Source organism: Branchiostoma floridae, chromosome 4, assembly GCF_000003815.2.
Source record: "Branchiostoma floridae strain S238N-H82 chromosome 4, Bfl_VNyyK, whole genome shotgun sequence".
Taxonomy (NCBI): domain Eukaryota; kingdom Metazoa; phylum Chordata; class Leptocardii; order Amphioxiformes; family Branchiostomatidae; genus Branchiostoma; species Branchiostoma floridae.
This window is the reverse complement of record NC_049982.1, coordinates 24,171,643-24,193,699: the sequence shown is the minus strand read 5'-3', so window position 1 is coordinate 24,193,699 and position 22,057 is coordinate 24,171,643. Positions and strand designations below refer to the sequence as shown.

At 37.1% G+C, this 22,057-nt stretch overlaps 1 protein-coding gene across 8 annotated transcripts in view; it reads right to left on the bottom strand.

Moving 5' to 3' along the window:
* The window catches only part of LOC118414587 (Kv channel-interacting protein 4-like), a 62,612-nt gene that overhangs the window by 5,736 nt on the left and 34,819 nt on the right, over nucleotides 1–22,057 (bottom strand). For 5 of the 8 annotated variants that reach the window (XM_035818737.1, XM_035818739.1, XM_035818735.1 and 2 more), the window contains 4 exons: nucleotides 6,219–6,343; nucleotides 3,249–3,318; nucleotides 1,721–1,791; nucleotides 662–769 (listed from right to left, as the gene is read on the bottom strand). In XM_035818737.1, coding sequence (XP_035674630.1) covers nucleotides 662–769; nucleotides 1,721–1,791; nucleotides 3,249–3,318; nucleotides 6,219–6,343 — 374 coding nt within the window. Of the gene's footprint in view, nucleotides 1–661; nucleotides 770–1,720; nucleotides 1,792–3,248; nucleotides 3,319–3,391; nucleotides 3,462–6,218; nucleotides 6,344–9,054; nucleotides 9,169–12,312; nucleotides 12,403–22,057 lie in introns of those variants that run through there. The other 3 variants (XM_035818742.1, XM_035818743.1, XM_035818736.1) reach the window with 3 other exon arrangements.

Genomic DNA, 22,057 nt, shown 5'->3' with positions numbered 1-22,057 from the left:
AAAAAAGGAAAAAATTCAATTATGTTAATCAAGATTAATAAGAAGCACAGTCTCTCTCCAAGTCTACATTATCTTTTGTTTTACCAATTACTCATTGAACTGAGCAAATGTCAGTGATGAGTGCTTAGTCTGAAAGTGCTGAAATTGAAGAGCAATGCTTCCAGGAAAACTGCAAAATATAATAATTGTTTTACACATTTTGAGGTTCCGTATAAGTGTTATCCCTACCCCAATAGTGTTCATACCCCCAGTAATGTCTGCATATCACATTGTTTATATTACCTTCCATTATACCATATCATTGACAATGTTGTAGCTAGACACTCTTAAACTTCCTATATTTCTTCTCTTAGTTTATCCATTATCCATATATTTTCCTGGAAGAGACCAAATGAATCTACATGTTTGGTGTATTTGCAAAGGGATTGACAAAGTTTCCAATAAATGTACATGTATACATGTATCTGAATCAAATAATACCTGAATTAGTAATAGTATACAATGTATAATTTATATCTAGATGCCCTTGTATCTTAGATACATGCACATGGTCCTTTAAAAAGATTCCTATGATTGCAATTAAAACTTTATAAAAACAGAGACTGATCCATGCCCACTATTTTTTCTATTCCCTATAATATATATTTTCCCCCACACTTACCTCCTTCGTGATGTACCCATCACCATTGATGTCGTACAGCTTGAACGCCCACATCAACTTTTCATTGAGTGAGCCTCGTGACAAAACAGACAAACCAATGACAAACTCCTGAAATTAGAGAAAAACAAAACAAATCTGTCTTGTTTGAGGGAAAAAAGGGCCTTGTCACGAAACTATTCAAAAGGCTGTTCACTACTTTGAAGATAAGGTCTCTGGAACATTGACGACTCTGCTCTTCCGAAGTTACAGGACATATTACACATGTAAAAGTCAAGGTAGGGATGGCAATCTGGTGGTAGATGTTGCTAACCGAGTCTCAGTTTCTAAATGGATGGACTTGAAAGGATTTATGAATGGTTACAGGGCCAGGCACATTCCTGGCAACCTGATTGAAATGTCTACCAGCAGAATTGGCAATTCTGCCAGATTGTAATCTCCAACCTGACATCAACAAGTACCAAATCACCAGTCCTGGACACTGGGCAGGATTACTTGGAGAAGCCGGCTGTACATCATGGCATAACATTAATATCACTTATCCTGACATGCACTTCCCATGAAAAAAATTCTGCATGTTACATGACAACTACAGATCATATTATATCTATATAATATCGAAAAGCTTAAGGTGGGATCTTTTGTCTTCTATTGCCTCCGAAAAAGAAGTCAAACCTAATAGCTAAGTTTTTTTGCTTTGTTTAGTATATTTGAATTTATCACTAAAGTTAGTTGCTTACTATTGTATACTCTTTACCATTGTTTGTCTGTCTCTTTTTGTCACTTGCAATTAGCCCTTGGGCAAGAACTTGCAATAAACGTTCAATTATATCATGACCTGAGCTAAAGTCATCACACTAATCTTGGGATTGTTTCAAAATATCATGATATTTTCCAAAAAGACTATTGGCATCATTTTCAAAAATCTTGAGATCATTTTGAAAATCTTGAGAAATTTCTGAAAAATCTTGAGATGTTTCTGAAAACTCCTGAGATGTTTCAAAAGAATTCAAGACACAAGGAGAAAAAATCTCAACATAAAAGTAGTAAGATTGTGCTCACCTCAAAACTGATGGTGCCATTGTGGTCTGCATCAAAGACATTGAACACGTAGTGCGCATATGCTGACGAGTCTGTGTGGAGAGATCAGACAATTTCTCCCTTTTGTAAGACTTTGACATGGAAAGAGGATAAAGTCCTAACATTAATTTCACTGAATACGTAGTGATGTTGTCTTAGTACAGTCACCAGAACCAAACTAAGGTCTTATAATATTTCAGATTTGCTTGTTTCAGTTTTTGAAATATGAAAGAAATCTACCAGGATAGGACAGCTCCTTTGCCAGACAAAACAAGAAAACATCCCCTGTGCAGACCTGTCTCTTCTTATCTCTCCCTTTCTTTCCACTTCTTTATCTACTTTAAGCTTTCTGGGAGAATGACTTGCTTTTAACTGTGTATGTCAAGTAAGCAGAATGTAGTAAGGCAGTTACTGCAATTGGTTATTGGAGAATATTGATGGCGGCTTTATGATTCAAATTGAAACTGTACCTTACTTGAAGTTAGTATTAAGCTTTTATAATGAAAGTTCATTTAAATCATGTTGCAACATGAAAATATTTTTCTTTTGTCTTGGTTAAATATATTGCTATGGCAGTGCAACAAGGTACATTTGTAACTAATTCATGTGCATGAATGGGCACAAATACATTTAAGCTGTACTATGTGAAAATCAATTCTCATGAGCAATCATTATTGTAACAAACTACATGTTTGATCCATATAAATTCCTCTCATTGGAGATATTGGAATATTGTGCATTATGAATGTTGCAATGATGCTGGGGTATGTATTTGAATTTCTTGAATATCTATACTGAACACAATGCCTAGTCCCAATTTCAAATTTGTACTGATGTAATACTACCATTTTATCTTAATCCTTGACGAACGTCGACAGTGTCTTCATTTTCGAAATTCTGAAGAGGTTAAATCAATAACAGTCTGGTCTGATACATTACTGAGATAGAACAAGTATTCGGTCGTTTAATTCCAGTACTTACACTGCATCTGTCAAATCTTCAATACCTGGACTACTGTATATGTTGATGAATGTCAGACATCCAGGTAATGAGATATTCAGTACAGAATTACTCGACAAGCAACGCTGCATAAGTTTAGTAAACTGATAAACGACAATGGATGCTGTCCGAAACATCTCACCATTAACAAAACATAATGCCAATCCTGGAGGAAACCTTGGTGTGATACCAAATTCCCATTTTGCATGAAACCTTAATTGGTGTGACACCAAATGCATTTCCTGGGTGTACAACAGGTCTTTTCATATGTCTGGGTTTCTTTGGATGGTGAAAATCATTCACTTATGATTAAATTCTCAATTGAATAACTACTGGGTTAGTTACCGTGACACATGTAAAGGCAAACCATTTAAATGCCATACAATTCAGCAGGAACACGACCAGAGGAATGGAACGTAGATAAAACAGATTGATTCCAGGTAAAGAAGAAACACGCTCAGAAATTCAGATGCCCAAATCAGATGTGTACCCCAACATATACCCCACTGACCTCCTTGTGGGAAGAACTGTGCATAAATCTCCTTGAAAGCATCCTCATTAACCAGGCCTGTTGGACACTCCTGCAAGAAGTGAAAGGTGTGAAATAAGAACTTCTTGCGGGTGCCCTTAGGGACGTAAGGACGACGGACTTACCTCCTTGGGGAAAGAACTCGGAATAAATGCTCTTAAAAGTGTCCTCATTTACCAGGCCCGTCGGACACTCCTGAAAAAGTGAACAGCAGCCCTCGTGTCAGTACATGTTTTGTAAAAAAAGGAAAGGAAGTTTTCTAAAGGTGTGTTCTAGTCATTTTTGACAAATACCCATTTTAGTCATTATGATTTCCGATCAAGAAAAAAATGGATAAAACAGTATTTTGTGACTTTCAAAGGATATAATTTACCACCCAAAATTGAATTCTGCAACAATGGTGGACATGTGTTTGCTCACAAATTTTGGTTCCATAGTATTTCTTTGTTCTTTTATATCTATAATGGTTTGTTGCCTACATGTACGTTTCACATGTCCTCTTAAGATTAGTTAATGTAGGTTAGACATCCAGGTGATAGTTTCTCAAGCAACTCCAAAACCTACCCAGTTGCTTGAATTGAACTTGCTTATCATCTTAAGATTATGATCAAATTTTAAAGATTGGAACGGAATGAGAGGAAAGGAAACAAAACAGTGCATTTACAGCTGCAGCATGGATCTTCATGAGTCAGCCAGTGCAGCCACCTCAGTGTCCTGTGTGTTGGATTCTAAAGGGGGTAGTAAGTATACATACATACATACATGCATAAACAAAAAATCATTTCTTCAGTCAACATATTTTCAATACAAGTACCAAATCAAAAGCATTTTATGACCACACACAGCACTAAGGAATATGATAACAGTGCATAATTTTGATAACAACGAATCAATGTAACAAAATATTCGTAACAAGACACAACAACTATAACATTATCATCATAATAATAGTAGTAAAGATTGAGAGTAGCGTTGTAAAATGGCTTAAAGATTGCAGTGTTTGAATTGTGCAGTAGGGTGAAAATGGAGTATTTGCAGTGGTTTTAAGTTTGCAGTAGCACTACAGTCACAATCATATACATGTAGCACTACAAAAATGCAATGAACCTAAAACCACCGCAACTTCAAGAATTGCAGCTGCACAACATTTTAGACTTTATTTTTTGCATCATAGTGCTTGATGATTCGATAATTCTATTTCATCCAATGATAAATGTTTTCTCATAAGAATACAGTCATCTAGTTTGACTGCAGGTATTGTTAAATTTTGCCAATTAGTGCATATCTAACATAGTGATTATCACCATCGCATATTGATCTGCAAATATGGAATTTTGCGATAAATTGGTGTGGGCATATCATCATCGGATCAATACGACAGAGCCAAAGTGGTTTTCACATTAAAACATTCACAGATCAATATGTGATTAATGTGTTAAGGTGCAAATTGGCCCATGCCATATACATATTACACGGTGCATAACTTCAGTACATGAATTAGGCCATGCCAAACTATTCTCCCTGATCTCAGATTATTCCTGGGCAAATGAAACAGAAATAAAGATGATGCAGAAATTCAGATACAGGCATGAATGCCACAACAGGAAACTCAAAGCCAACATACCAGGATGTTTTAGTCTTTTGAACAATGAATTTTCAACTTTTGATGCATTGATTAATGGCAAAATTGTAACATTCAGAAAATACTAATTTCTAGCGTTTGACGAAGTCATTAGCGTGAAATTCACTTTCTGCATTAACACATTGTGTGTTTGAGTTATGCACAGGTGACTGTTGATTAATGAGAACAGGTGGACAGCAGGTGCTGTGAGAAGACAAAAGGAGGACTGAAGGTTGATTCTTCATTCGAGGCCTTGCTTCCAGGCACGACAGCTACTACGGAAGAACTTCTCGAGATTATCGTTGTTTAATTTTAGCAAGAAATCCCAGAGGAGATATTGTTTGCATTGGGCTCTGGTGTACGTCCCCTATTTTTTTGGCCTTTGTCATGGAAGGTTTTTTTGGGGGTTGCGTAGCCGGCAAACAATTTAGTCAGTTTGACTTGATCACTTCTTCCGAGTTCATATTTGTATCGACTGTTATTACAGTAATCTTGGAGTGTTTTCTTGTATTGAAAGTTGTACTTTGCTGCTTGTTTCGATATACTATTGTGTATTTAGCGGAAGGAAAAAATTAAGTTTTTCATTAAATTCCATACCGTGGCGTGCCTGGAGCAGACGGCTCCCCCTAAACAGTGTGTGGTGTTTTACTGTGTTGGCATCTTGGGGAGGGAGATACGAGGTGGTTTAATGCAGAAAGACGTGGACTCTGTTTAATTGATGATGAGTCCAAAATTTAGTCAAACTTAAAGTGATGGTAGTCATAATTTAAGTGACTTGTAAAAAATGGACACAGAAGATAGAGTCAATTCCACATTACCAAGAGGGTGTTTCTTGCCTTTTGTTTCAACAACTTGGAAATCTTTATAATTGTGATAAGTAACTGTTTAGAACTGTTTATAACATCATTGTGATGTTCTAAATATTTTCTAGAGTCGATTCAGAGTCACCGAGAGGGTTTTGAAATAATATTTGTATTAAGTTTGAACTATTCTAAGTAAAAGAATATTTCAGTCACGAAAGTTCTAAATTGTTCAAACAATTGAAAATGAAAGTTTGAACATGTTTGAACCTATCAGGATATGTTGGAAACATTGGGAAAGTAACGGTACAAATATCTCTTTATTTAGAACAATTTAGAAACATCTATGTGTTATTGTTATTGTTGGAACATGTGAGCACATGTTCCAACAGTTTGTGTCATTTGAATGGGTTGAATGCTGAACGTTTGTGATCTTTTTTTATTGTATTATTTTTAAATCCGAGAGATAAAAAATCAAATAACCGTGGCCGTAGAATATCTGTAATGAAACCAGATCATCATTTCACCAACCTGTTTGAAGCCCCTGTACATGATCTGGAGCTCCTTCTTGGTGAACTTGGTGTTGCGTACCAGCTCATCAATGCCCTCTGGCTTATATCGCATCACCTGCATCTCGAGATCGTCAATCTCATTTTCTGTAGAATCAACAAGAGAGTTTACTGTTTAGATTTGTAATACTGGTATATTGGGCAAAAAGAGATAAGACACTTATTCAAGTTTTCCATTTCTCTACACAGCATGTCACTTTAGAACCTGTTCGAATGAGAAGTGCAAAGACAGGCACCTGTCCTTCGTGCTGAACACCATCCTCACACAGATAAAAATATCTATTCCTGGTGCTGAACACCATCCACACACAGGTAAAAGCACCTATTCCTGGTGCTGAACACCATCCACACACAGGTAAAAGCACCTATTTCTAGTGCTGAACACCATCCACTTACAGATAACCACACCTCTCATTGTTGCTGAACACCATCCACTCACAGGCAAATATACCTGTCCTTGGTGCTGAACACAATCCACACACAGGTAACCCACCTGTCCTTGGTGCTGAATACCATCATACATAGGTAAACATACCTGTACCTGGTGCTAAATGCCATCCACATACAGGTAAACATACCTGTCCCTGTTGCTAAACACATCCACACAGGTAAACATACCTGTCCCTATTGCTTAACACTATCCACACAGGTAAACATACCTGTCCCTATTGCTAAACACCATCCTCACAGGTAAACACACCCATCCCTGTTGCTAATCACCATCCACACAGGTAAACATACCCGTCCCTGTTGCTGAACACCATCCACACACAGGTAAACATACCTAATCCCTGTTGCTAAACACCATCCACACACAGATAACCACATCTGTCATTGTTGCTGAACACAGTCCACTCACAACCAAACATGCCTGTCCTTGGTACTGAAACTATCCACATCACAGGCACTGAAACAAAAAACACTGTTTGCATACTGGCAAGAGTTATCCGCATAGGAATTTGTCCATATTTAGCCTTACTTGTGGTCATGTACCATAACCTAGACACACGCTCGAGCATATACAGCAAAATATCCCTGCTTGCAACACATAAGACATAAACAAAAAAGCAAGAAAATAGCTTGGCACAATAGGGACATTGCCCCATGATGAAGGCTGATCAATGATTGGATCAGAGCTAATGATGTTATCCCCAATACCATGGTATTACAAGATAGAACTTGCATGGCCATAGGCCAGCGGTTACATCTGGCAATTCCAAAGAAGCTCTGGAGAGACTGATCTTCTGATTAGGATGGTAAAAGTAGGCTAAATGACACAAAGCAAATCTGGATAGATCTTCCACCCTTTTTACACTTATGTTCCTGACAATATATTATTTGCTGTTCAAATTTCACGCCAAGCAAACAGACCACTAAAGGATGGTATGAAAAAAAAACACTAAAATTGTAAAAAGAAATGAATGTATTTCTGAAACATTATTTCAAATGATATAAAATTTTCTCTTATTGATGCTAATGCTATCCGAGTTAACTCTAAAACATAAATTCTTAATCATTTTTTTTCAAATCTACAACTGAAAATTCATACTCATAGCCACCCAGTAAAAAATATAGCAACTGGGGTGTCCAAACATTTCTTCTGGAATGTAAAAAAAATCCTATCTTTCTAGAACTTATAAATCATTAACCTATCACTATTAGTTTGTCTGATGCTCTCTGCCAACTGACCAAAAATGCAACCTTTAAAATGCTACATTCAACCTATTGCTTTCTATGCTAACCGGTGTCTGGGGAATTCACATCCTGCAAAATATCACGCTCAATTTATGAGCACTAACATGACAAATACATAAGCCAGAAATGCCAGCATGATAAAAAAAGTTGTGATAAATTATGAAATAATGTTCTCATGACAAAACCTTGAAGAAATTTACCAGGTCAATGTTTGTTTTGATAACTCCCCAGGGCCTGAATATAATGGGTTCTTCCCCTACATGATAGGTTGGGCCATAAATAAACATATATCTACCTGTGACCTGCAAACCTAACAAGGCTTATTCACAAAATATAATAGATCATGGAACCTGTGCCATAGGAACTGATTGGTAAAACGTGAAAGATAATTATGTAAATTCCAGTGTAATATAATCATTTGCAGATTACACATTTGCACTAGAAAATTGTTTTGAATGGTAAAACATAGTATAATTTTCTGTCTAAACATTAAGAAATGGCCATATTAATTATTCTAAAAAATGTCAACATTGTCTATTTATGTGCTGAGTAAATATTCATAACCTTAGTAAATGCTGCATGCAATTACTCCCCTCATCTTTAGTGCCTTAAACCCACTGAGCTAATACAGTGCGGCATTTATCGATTGACCATAAACACCGTATCTTCACATGATATCAAAATTGGAAGTCCAAATCATAACTATCTAAAAACCAACAATCCCTTTTTGTACCTCTCTGCCACAACTGAAAAATGCATGCTATAAAATGCTGACATATAGAGCACAAAGTGAGAAATTCCTCACTAGTATAGGTATGCCTGTATTTGTGATGTAACATAACAACATCCTGTATTTCAATGGAGGCCGTTTCAGCCATACATGGTGTTCACTGGTCCACGATATAGCAGTGTGCAAAATGTACCTCAAGCGTTACACATCCATAGGGGCTAGGATATGGAAGATTTCATGTTAACGGACAACCTACAACCCAAAATAGAGCCAAAAAATCACTCTAGATCACCAACAATGTATCTTATATCTATCATGGTCATTATTTTCAGACACGAACGTATTGAGATGTCTATAATGAAGCCGTACTTACACGATTACACAACAACAAAAAGGATGGACGCCGTCCTTAGCTGGTTCAGGAGAAAACCTCACAATCCTGACCACCAGAAGGCAACATAGGCCGGGGACACACTAGCTGTAATAACATTCCCCTAATCTCTCCACCCATTGGTTCATTTGAAGGTATCATCATAATTTATTCACTCGCCATTATCAACCCATATGGGTATACAGTATGGGGGCCATGCTTGACAGGGGGGTGATTCCAAACATTGCACCAAATGTGATGAGCAGTTTGTCATATACCATAGTGAGAAGCAGAATATAGACGGGTATGGTAACCACATACCAGCACACCAATCTTTAAATTGTAAATGCTTCAAGAAAAGAAAAGCAAAGGATTCCATTGATGTACCCTCATTTAAAAAGGTCATTCTTTAAGAAATGCATCAGATTCCATGCTATGGTCTGTATCAAGGAAAATTATATCCCTGTCAAACATTATGAAATAACAAAATGCAAATAGAATATAGATTTTTTTAACGTAAAGTTATTGAGATTAATTAAATAGAAAATAAAAAATGAAATGAGACAACATTATTAAGAAATGTATGCAACAAAATCTAACACAACATCCCTCTAAATCTAACATGACATAAATAAGAATTGGAATTTATTATGGTCAAACATAATGTTGCAATAAATCTGCATAATCTGTTGCATAGCATACCATATGTCAAAATAAATGGAATTTCACACTTGTTGTTGAGAGCGGTATAGCAATTTGCCATGCATTGTTTCCACTACAATTATTGTGCAATGAAATACGTATTATCAAAATCATGATCATAACAGCCAAATTGTACATCCAACTATTTTAGTGCAACAGGAATCATAAAACTGGTTTCACAGACACTACCGGGTAATAATGATACTCCAAAGGGTCATCATACAATCATTCTGCACTTATTTGACATAGACTAAAACAAGTAAGAGACATATTAGAAAGACCAGGAATACAGGTATCACATACAATGAAGATTTTCAAAAATTAGGTCGCACACCACAATAACATTAAGGAAATTGCCCTGCATCTAAAGATTCTGAAAATGGTCACAAAATGCTAATCAACAAACTCAGTAATTTGTTCCAAAACAGGGCTCGAAATACTGGGTGCATGTGCACCCAGGTGCACCCCAAATTAGAGCTGTGCACCCAATTATTTTCTGTGGGTGCACAGGGTGCACCCAAATATTTTCATAGGCTTATGTATGTAAAGATATCAAAGTATACTAGTATACATCATATTCTTGACATCTAAGTGTTAGAAAGATAATAAAATGTCTGTCGTGTTACTTGTTTAAGAATTTAACAGCTTGTAACTGAGTTTTATTATTAGGTTTTTCTGACATTCTACTTGCATTTAAGTGGTGCACCCAAAATTTTTTTGGTGCACCCAATTTTTAAAGCTGGGTGCACCAGTGCACCTAATCCCCAAAATGAATTTCGAGCCCTGCAAAAGGACAAGCCCTTTTTTAATATATATACATACCCTGTATCTGGGATCATATTATATTGCAAGAATTAATGGTTCTGTTAACACTTAACAAAAGCCTTAACAACATTCTGGCATTCTGCATGGCTAGAGGGGACCTGAGTGTGACCCACATGTATATGGTGGTCTTTGTGGGGGATTAAAGTGCATTGACGAATAGCGCAAAATCATCGGCACTCATTCCACACTACAGTAGACTCATAAACATCCCAAAGGCATTCAGCTAACCACAGATTGTGCTCTATGGTGAATTAGAACTGTTTGATTACAAATTATACCAAATTAGACCGTTGTGATTATGTCTTACAGAAAGAGGGGATGCAGGCCCCCATAGATTTAAGGACTGTACTGAGCAGAGTGGAATGCAGTAAAGAGAATATGACTAATAATCAGTAAAAATTCCACAATTACTTCAAAGATATTTCCTTCACTTCAAGTAATACAGCTTGCCAAATGGCTAAATGGGGACAAATTATCACTAGGCTCAATGTAACGGCACTAGAGTAATCAAATTTCACAGTTCTAAAATAGAACCTAGATATGGACTGAATATTGGAGTCATATACACAGTGCTATTCATAATGCATTAACATATAGATTGGGAGCAACGAGCTTATGATAATCTGTCATTTCATATAAAGCATGGCCAACCATTGTCCCACCAAATATTACATGTTTTATTGATAGAAACCTTTTCTTCTATCTGGCTATATATCATATTTTATACAAACATCTTTAACTGAATTACTCTTAAGGCTAAAAATAACTCACATCTGACAATAATAGCCTAAGTAGACTAATCACACCCCCATAATTGGATCATTCCCATACCAGTTGTTGGCTACTGTAAATCTCTAAATATCTGTAACATCTATGAAGTTCAAGGCTTGATGGCACACTTATCACCCCTGCAAACAGGTACTAAGCATAATTCCATTACATTTATATAACGCTAGTTCACCTTTATTCGCGGGGTAACCTTTATCCGTTGTATTTAACACCAGTTTATTTTGGGATATCAAGTCGGCGGATGATGGTCTCAAACTACATTATTTTGAGAAAACAAAATGCAATTTGAAACCACCATCCATCTACGTAATATCCCTAAATATCCTTTTTTTAGGTACAATGGATATAGGTTACCCCGCGAATAAAGGTGAACTATCGTCAACTGGTTGAACAGCAAACTCGAAGATTTTGCAAATTTTTCAATTGAACCATGCCACAAAATTTATGCACAGCAAACATTAACTGTAACAGTATTCATGAATTATGCAACTAATATTTTCAAAGCTTTTAAAAGACTCTTGTTAAATTGTAGTTGAATCATATCTACATGTCTGAACTGGAGAACTATATATTAAACATTATACTGACCACCAGTATATCAACTGACCCAAAGGCTTCATGTTTTTACTGATGACAAGCATCATATTTTCAGGTGGGTATCTGAGGTTCAAAGGTCAATTATTCATTTCAAAAATTGAAAGAGGCAATGACTTATTGCAATGACTTCCAGAAAAAAACATCTAGGAGCACAAAAATAGGACAATTATTGCACACAAATAGCATACTACTCCACTGTGCTAACACACGAAATTCTTCTATTTTGCAGCTACCACAATGGGAGAATTTGTCTGCATCTTTGCTATATTTCACCCAACATTTGAGTAAAAAGCAGCTAGCGCAATTCAAAATCCAAAGAATGATTGACTATTGCAGTGACACACTTACCAACAGGCATAATGGATAGAAGACCCTGGGGTTCCACAGGGTAGATATATTTGGGGCCTTCAGTTGGGCTTTAAGATAAAAATAGAGCCTGTCACACCGACTCTACCTGCTAGAGGTCTCTTTTGGACATTCAACTAACCACTGTGTACACTTACATTTAATTCTAGGCTGAGCATAGTGCCTGATAATGCCTTCACAGACAATGTTATTAACATCTAGCATAATGTTAAGGTTCAATATTCTTCACAGTGGATACAGATTGTGCAAAGTAGGACCTTTGCATAATGGAGAGTATACTGTAATGAGAAATCAAAGACTTCATACCTCCGATTTCTTGCTTTATTCATTATTGTGAATTCCTAACTATATTCTGTCCATTTCCTAATTCCTCTTCTGTCTCAAAGCTGTCACTCCAAAATATTAAAATAATTATGGACGCACACACATTAGACAGAAAACAATACCTCCCTGCATGTCCATAGACTGATCATAATAAACATTTTGTGATTGTGACGCATTGTGACATGCTCTTTAGGTTGCAAATTATGGGACAAATAACATAATGGAACAGGTATTGCAGGGTAGAACATGCCCCTGCCCAAACCAGACCAAAGGGTACATAATAAGGTCAGGGGTATTATCTGGGTTGCTACACTGGGGAAGCAGGCAAACCCATAGGGAGTCCTTACGTGTTTGTATGTCTGTGTGTCTGTGTGTGTTTGATTGTGAGTGCTTGATTGTGAGTGTACACACGTATGTGTGTGTGTGCGTGTGTGTGTGTGTGTGTGTGCATGTCTGTCCGTGTGTGTGCGTGCATGTCTGTCTGTGTGTGTATGTATACGTGCATATGTGTGTGTATGTGTGTGTGTATATGTGTGTGACTGTGTGGGTGTGCGTGGATGTGTCTGTGTGTGAGTGGGTGTGTTTCTGAGTGTATGTGTGTGTACTAGTATGCGTGTGTGCGCGCACATGTGTGTTTGTGTGTGTGTTTGTATTTGCGTGTATGTGTGCGTGTGCGTGTGTGTGTGTGTGTGAGAGAGAGAGAGAGAGAGAGAGAGAGAGAGAGAGTGTGTGTGTTAACCTCTGCGTGTCAGCATCACACTTGGCAAGGAATTACACACATCACGTGTCACTGTCAATTCTCAGGGGAGTTAAATACATGCCACACGCCAATGAAGCATAAAAGTGATGAAAGTGCATGCCATCTGGTTGTGTCATATGAGGAACCCCTGTGGTATATTTCCTGCGGTTGGACAAATCTACTAGCACAATCAAATTTTCCACAGGCCGACAATACAAATGCATCTTTACTGCAGCAAGGAAATCCTTTAATTCAAATTAGTGGACCGATGTCTTCCCACTTGTACATTGTACATGTATCTGTGGAAAAATCACACCCATGCGTGCGAAAATTACACACTCGGGCACAGTCCTGAACATCCAATTATTGCCCGATCAGCAGTTTGGCACTTTCAATTTGGCCGATGGACTTGTCCAATCTCCTTTCCGAATTTCTGATATAATTCAGAGTTTCACTTTTATAAAACTCTTTAAACTCTTTGACAAAAGTCATTACCAGTAACATCTTATAATATAAATGTACCAAGGTCACCTGACCTGAGTCACAACACATGATCTAAAGGCCACATGCATACATTCTGTTTACATATATTATTCAGGACACCCTTTTCCCAAGGGGCTTGTTTCAAATCATTTGTACTTTCACCTTTGTGATCATGGCATAACCTTTAGAACATATGTCTCATCTACAATGTACACCTTGAGTACCCTAAACATTCATATATATTATAAAAAAATATTCTATTGCTTTATTGGTTTCTGTCTACCCTACATTTTCTTGGTTTTTAAACAGTTACATGTCATGGCAGTCATATTAGCTCACACCAGCAAAAACATTGAATGTTTTCCCTGTCGGGGAAAACATGATAATATCAGTTTGCAAAATTAATTCACTGAAGAGCTTTTTCCACTGGTCATATTACTGAAGACATAATGTACATGATTGTACAGAATAGGTTCATTGTAATTCAGAGATTCCCCTAGCTGAGACTTTTCAGCAAGTATAATGAACAGTAGACCAGTGCTTAGCGTCCCATCTTAAGTTCCAGTAGCGTGCATTGAATGACAACAGCCAGGAGTCAAACTTCCAACCTCTTGATCTACATCTAGAGGCAGGGACACTGACTTCAGGACTCATCACGCACGCTGTAACTCTGAAAAATTTTAGGGTTGAACATCTTTCTCTCCTCTATGTCATAGATGGACAGCGCACTCTTTACTGCCTAAGTCGTCATTCATGTTACTTAGTCGCCGGCAGCCACTAAGCTTCTATTTAAACTGGTCTTAGTATAGTGCTCTTTCCAAAGCCAGCACTGCATTTGTTAGACTATAGAAACGTGTCTGGAAAAACGACGAACTACGTCTGGCTACCAAAATCCTGCTCTACAAAGCAGCTATTGTCACCACCCTTCTCTATGGATCTGAGAATTGGATTCTATAGCGGAGACAAGTAAAGCTCTTGGAACGATTCCATCAGTGAAGTCTTTGCTCCATCATGGACATCAAATGGCAGGATATAAGCAAGCTAACAGTCGCAGCACACTCCAATCCAGATGCTGGGCTGGCTACTTGGCACGGATGGAAGACACCGTGAATGCCGATAGCCATTTTCAACTGTAACAGTGAATTAAACTCTACTAGTAGGCTTTTTTGTATAAACATGCCAGTTGTGCACAGACCATAACACAGAACACGAGGACCGAATATTACTCTGGAGATATCTAGTAGCCATTTGCATAGAAGCAATCAGAGGAGTGAACTGGAACCAGAAGAGAATGGATGGGCTGTAACAAAGATAACCAATCCATCATTCCTTTTGCTCTAGATCTGATGTTATCAAATCCCTTGGTCTTGGAATAGAATATATTGTTTTGCGGTGCAGTCAAATTTCTACCATGTAACTTGGTATGAAACCAATCTTTCCTACAGAGAAAGATGTAAAATACAGCTACATGTAATAGATCCCTATCTCAGAGTAGTTGTTTTTGTTTGTTTCACATTGCTTGTAAAATTACAAAATTTACCTGGTAAACCACCGTAAGGCCACACCAATTTAATTCCTTGGTTCACGGATTTTTTCATAAAAAATATGGAGCGAGAGGGCGAAATAAAAATAAAAATTGTAAAATGGTTGGGGTAAAGGTAAGGGCTAATCCAAAACATAAAGAATAAAAAGTTTTCAGCTTGAAAAAAGTACAAAAGACTATTACTGTACAGTAACAGCACCTGTTCATTGAAAATTACAAAAGTAGTGTCAGTTTTTATGTTTGCTACGCCAGAAAGTTGGTGAATAGTTTCATTTATGGTGAAAATTTGCTGAGTGGTAATTTTTATTTTTATTTCCAAAAAATAGAAGAGAGCGAATCCGTGAACCAAGAAATTAAATTGGTGTGGCCTAAGGTGTAACACACCAAGTTTGCATTGAAGATTACAAACTGCATAAAAAAATTATCCCGACTGATTTAATCAATCCACTCACACCAGGAAGGACCCCTACTCTTTTTAGGTAAGTGTGATGGGTTCTTTGTCACACTATTTTCACAGCAGAGGGTCATGATATTGTTCTGTATGATTTATGAAGCATACTGAGCATAAGGTTGTACATAATTTCACTCAGCTAAACAAAGGTCATTCTCTTACCTAACCCTCCATAATGAACACTACTGGTGGTCTAACAGGTTTAGGATAAATTTAACATTATCATAGCACCACACCTTATTAATTACTCAACCTGTGACCTCAAAGCACACACTGGTGGAAAACTGTATGCACCCACAGACGGTAAGAAAGTTCAGCTTCTTTAATTTATGACTGTTCACAAGTTTCAGGATATCATTCAAGTGGATTACCTCTGAGTCAGTATTACCTGTGCCTTATTGTGGTTTACTACTACATTTAATTTATAAGATTTGTATTGATATCACAAACAAGAGTTCCGTACATGTAGCAAGTTAGGACATAGTTTCATGAGAAGAATGTAACGTTAATTAGCTTGGTCAAAAACACATACAAGATATTTGCTAAAAGAGGATCCCGTTTTTCCACCCAATGCATTATGTCATTTAAGTTTAAGTACGTTTTTAAAACCAAGCTATTTAATGACATCTACTTTATAAAAAAAATTAATGATTTTTCACTAATGTTGAATAGTTACATGCAGTCTAGTACATCTAAATAATGTACATGTATTGAACTGATGAAATTTAAAAAAAAAAATTTGAACATTCCGTCTTTTGGCATGGAAATTTGATAACTTTAGTGTGCTCTCTGAAACTTTCAGTGGTTCAGTTACAGCATCACTGCTCCCCCCCCCCCCCAAATCAAGCTGTGACCCTTGTGTATTCTTTTCTAATAGAAATTTCATTAAACCTTAAGCTAGTATACTGTCAAAATTTGCCCCAGAAACTGCAGGAAATGGAATGTAAGGGGGTCCAGATTTCAAACTTTCTCTGGACCTCTCCCCTTGTGACGACTAGCGCCTAGAGGCAGTCACGACAACATTACTAGTAAAAGTATCTTGGGGGCGTGGGTCATTGCCCTCAAAAATCTTTTTCTGTAATAGAAATCTCACTAGATTTTGCGTCTTCTGCCAGCAAAATTTGTCCCTCAAAATGCAGGAGATGGCATTTTACTTTTCAGAGGGTCCAGATTTCAAAATTTCTCTGGACCAGTAGTAGCTCTCCACTAATACAATGGCTCAATGTGCCTCAGGCACTCCAGACGACATGGTGAAAATATGTGGGCGTGTGCCAGTTGTTGCAATCAAAAATCTTTTTCTCTAACCTTCAGTTATGTTATTAAATTTAGCTTTAATAGTCTGCAAGCAAAATCTACCCCCAAAATGCAGGAAATGGCATTTCACTGGGTTCTTATTTTTAGATGTCCCCAGAGCTACATATACCGAATGACTCGGAGCTCGTGGTGAAAATTATGAGGGCAACACCCCTTGGGGCTGTTGCCCTTGATAGTTTATTAGATAAAACAATTTGTATGTTACTAAATCTAGTTTTGTCTGCCATCAAAATTTGCCATACAATATGCTGAAAAGTTATTACATTAAGCGTTTCATAAGGAAAAGTTAGTGGTCCATATGCTGAAAAATAGGTTAGCTCCCCATTATTCTGCTGCCTTTATCACAGGTTTATCATACAATGTGGCCTTGCTGTACGTATACAGCGCAACAATAATTGTACTTGAATGTATAAAATTCAAATAATAGAATTCTAAAATAAGCTAATCAATCACCACAGACGTTTCAGAATTTCTTCTTCTTGTTGCAGTCTAGCAAAGCTACATAACAAAAATGTCGACAGTCTCAAATCTGATGGCCAATGTAACCACCTACCTACCAACTGATCCTCCTGCTACAGGGACAGACTGGACTGGCATAGGTAAATACAAGACAAGAACTTACTACAAATTCACTCTGTTGTTTCTGTACACTGTATAATGTGTTATACCCCTCACTAGCCGAGGTAACGTCCTCCATATCATAGTAAGCGCTGGCTCAATCATTCAATGCCAGCAGTTACAAAACTCAGGAGCTATGTACCAGACTAACCCCTCCCCTACCAAAAATTATTTCAAGTTAGTTTTGTAGGACATGCGTTTGTAGGCTATTGGCCTGATTGGGGCAGGTGAGAGGCATTTACTAAGATGTAAAAAGGGAAAATTTGTTTATCATATGTAAACTGTCGCCTATTTTTCAACAGTTTCATAAGTCTTGCTGCAACTTTTTAGATATTATCAATATCCATTCAAACAAATGACTGATATTAATATTATATCAAACTTTATGTATATATTTTGATGTGATGTGGATGCTCAGATGACTTAATCCATAATTCTTTTATGTTACCAAATCGTAAATCCCAAGTTTTGTATTACATTTAGTATTTAGAATTACAGACTGAGGAAACACTTTTTGTGCTATCAAATTCAAAACTTGAAAGTGACATAGTTCAACGTAACTATTCAAATTGAAAACTTTGTCTTGTGTTGCTTATTAGGCATTGGTATTGGTGTGGCTGTCCTGGTGGTGATTATCATCATTGTGCTGGCTTGCTTGTGCAGAAAGAACATCAGCAGGCGATCGGTCTGTCTGGAGTGCCTGGATGAGTGTCTTTTTTGAAGAAACAACCACATGGGATACTGTAAATCCCCCTAGGTTTGCCGGGCTTTAATCTCACGTCAAGCAGTGAATTTGAGCTTGCAGTCACAACAGTGGGGTAGGCAGGCAGAGGAGGAATGCATCTCTCCAGTGGCTTCAATTTCAAGGGTGAAGGGGTTGTCGCATTAAACCATCTCAAAAGTTTGGACATTTACAGTAATCTGTTAAACTATATCAATTTTTCTTTTAAATTGACTATACACAATAGCTGTTATATACATTTACAACATTCTAATATATTTCACTTCTGCTGGGCTTGAAATTTTACCTGTTTAAATTCTAATAAGTTATTTCATACTGGTGGCATTACTTAAGGTATCTTATCAAAATTTAACTGATGATGTACTCATTGGAACACGTAAAAGCTTCTGGTAATTTAGAGAATTCTTGAGAAAATAGCTATAATTATATGTATTAAAATTATTAATCTGTATTTCTTACTGAGTACCATACAAACTTCATATTTTTCTAGCTCCCGTTCCCTTTATCTGATTGTTTTCCTTGCTGAAAAGAAAAAAATACTGGTATTTGAATATTCAACCAAAATAAAGTTAAGAGATCTGATTGGCTCTAAGTTGAATGGCCCTCAGAATGGGATGACACACTGGCAATAAGGTTCATACTTGAGAGTTCAATGCTCGATACACCGCTTCTAAGAAACAATCGGTTCTCAAAATAATGCAGGAAGTTTAAGGACCAAACATTACAATGGAGACAGTGCCAGGCTATTTGCATAGAAGCAAACAGAGGAGTGAACTGGAACTACAATAGAATGGATAAGGCTGCAACTAAGATAACCAATCCATCATTCCTTTTTGCAGCAGCTCTGATGTTATCAAATCCCTTGGTCTTGGAATAGAATATTGTTTTGCGGTGCGGTCAAATTTCTAGCATACAGCTTGGTATGTAGACAATCTTTCCTACACAGAAAGATGTAAAATACAGCAGCTACATAATAGATCCTTCAGTTGTTTCAGAGTGATTTGTTTTTGTTTGTTTCACGTTGTTTATAAAATTACAAAATATTACCCGGCAAAACACAGTAAGGTGTAACACGCAGGTTTGTATTGAAGATTACAAACTGCATCTTCAGCCTCATTTAATTAATCCACTCACACCGGGAAGGGCCCCAACTCTTTTGGTAAGTGTGATGGGTTCTCTTACGTGCTCGAGGTGTGGCTGTCCTCAAACACGGGTAACCTCCATTAAAAGTCCTAGCCGGGGGACGTCCCTTAGCCTACAGAAGCTAGGTAATATTCATTTCTGCATGAGTGAAGTGAGGAAACTTGTGTTAAGTGCCTAATGGCTTTAGGGTACAACATCAGAGCATACATGTGTAATGGGGACCGAAACTCAGGACCTCTGGGGATTGAGGCAAACATTAAAACCCTACCGTTACGCAACACAGCGCCACACACATGCATGAACATCTGATGAAATGCAGAATATTTTGTGTGAGATGCAGAAACACTTCAAACTTTGCATTGTAACTGTGTACATTAGGTGTTTTACATAAATGCTAAGCAACTGCTTCTGTGTGTGGGAATGTTGAATAATTGTCCATACATTGAATAACAATGCTTGCAGGGGCGCTTATATAAGTGTTATTAGCAATTTCTGCAAATTCCAAACAATCATTTCCAAATCCAACGCAATTTCAGCTAATTTCATTCAGTCAGTTATTCATTTCAAACAACTTCATTACAATCCATAGCAATTTTGGGAAATTTTGAAAAATTCCAGCAGGAACTGATAATATCTGTCAGGGTGAACTTCTGGCAATCTCAGGGCAATCACAAGTCGTGGGGATTCAATCTTCTCCCTGCTGCATAACCCTTAACCAACACACATCTAGTATCAAGTGGCTACCTTAGTATGCTAAAGGTTAACATGACACTGTTTTCACAGCAGAGGGTCATCATTTTGTTCTGTATGAAGAATGCTGTGTATAAGGTAATGTATATAAGTTCGTCAGAACACACGAGATTTAGCGAAATTTTGTTATAGGTTGTCCAAATTTCTTGGCAAGTTGGGGTAAGTGACAAAGGCACGACTATTGAGGGGGGATCCGGGGGCATTCACCTTCAATGGCGCCAAGTTGTCAAGAATCTTAAGTTAAAACAGTGCATTCTAAGGTATCCTGAGGGCCAAAATTACTGTCAGAGAGGGTCACAGTAGAAGACTGTGTATGACCACAAATGACCTAGTAGCATCCCTGGTCAATCAGAATATTATGCCTATCAGAGGATCTGCTCCCCACTGTAAGGGCATCTAGTGCGTCCAATATCTTGTTATATTAAGTCTCAGAAAGGCACTGACACTATGACGCATGCCTGGCAGGCTAAAAGCCTGAGCTCAAAATTGCTAAAATTCCAGTGGTTATTACGTTACCTCCAAGCTGTCTAGAATGGCTGAGAAAAGTTGATATTAAGTACATGTATCACTGACTTTAAAAAGTGGTTCCTCAAGATGAAATGTCAAAATAACAGGAGGATAAAAGCTTTAAAACATTTATTATATATTAAGCTTTGCTGTTTTTTTGTGTAGGTACAGAATTGTATTTATTTACGATTTAATTATTTTCTGGATTAAAATATTATTAGATACATGCACCTTGGTATATACAATATGTCCACTCATAGACAAATCTGTTGGACTAAAATGAAAAATCATTATGGGAAAACTTAATTAACTAATCTTTTTTCTACAAATTTTGAAAAAATATTGTTACACGTACAGTACCAGATGTCCAGATCAATTCAAATTTAAAGTGTTTTCTTCTCTTTGCCATGGGTAATTCTGCCGAAATCAAGGACTTCTTTTTCCTGACTTTGCTTCAGTCTGCAAAACCGCTCTATTTTCCCCGGCATCGTCTTGTGAATTACCTTCCAAGTGGCTCAAATTTGGCAGTGTAGCAGAGGCAGTGCTTATATCCCATTTCATTTGTAGAAGAAACATTAACGTTGTACTGTAGCAGTTATGGGTCCCTTTCCCTTTGATCTTAACAGTTATCTCAAATCAAATACGCACCCTGACTTTGAAGTTTCATTTTTAAGGAACTTGACACATATTTTAGGCACAGTATACATACTGTATGTCTCGGAAATTAACGATTTGGGCACTATCATAATTACAAAAAGTTGCTTTGCATGCATAATTGATGATGTATGAAATTACATTTCTAGATGAAATTTCTCTGACTCAAAGTCAAATTATTAGTTCAACACATCTAATCCAGATTTGAAATTGAAACACGAATTTCACTCCATCTAATGAATATTGATAGAAGACACTCTGATCCAATTTCTAAAATTAGCAACATAATCACATGGATGAGTGAATTAATCTAAGCAAATACAGTTTGATACGTACAATGACATCGGGATGGCACAAAGCAAATAAAGAGAAATGGTTAACAGAAATATTTTTAAAATGTTTTAATTAAGAGAAGGCATATGACGTGAAATTACAAAGCCAGTGAATTTGGCCAGAATA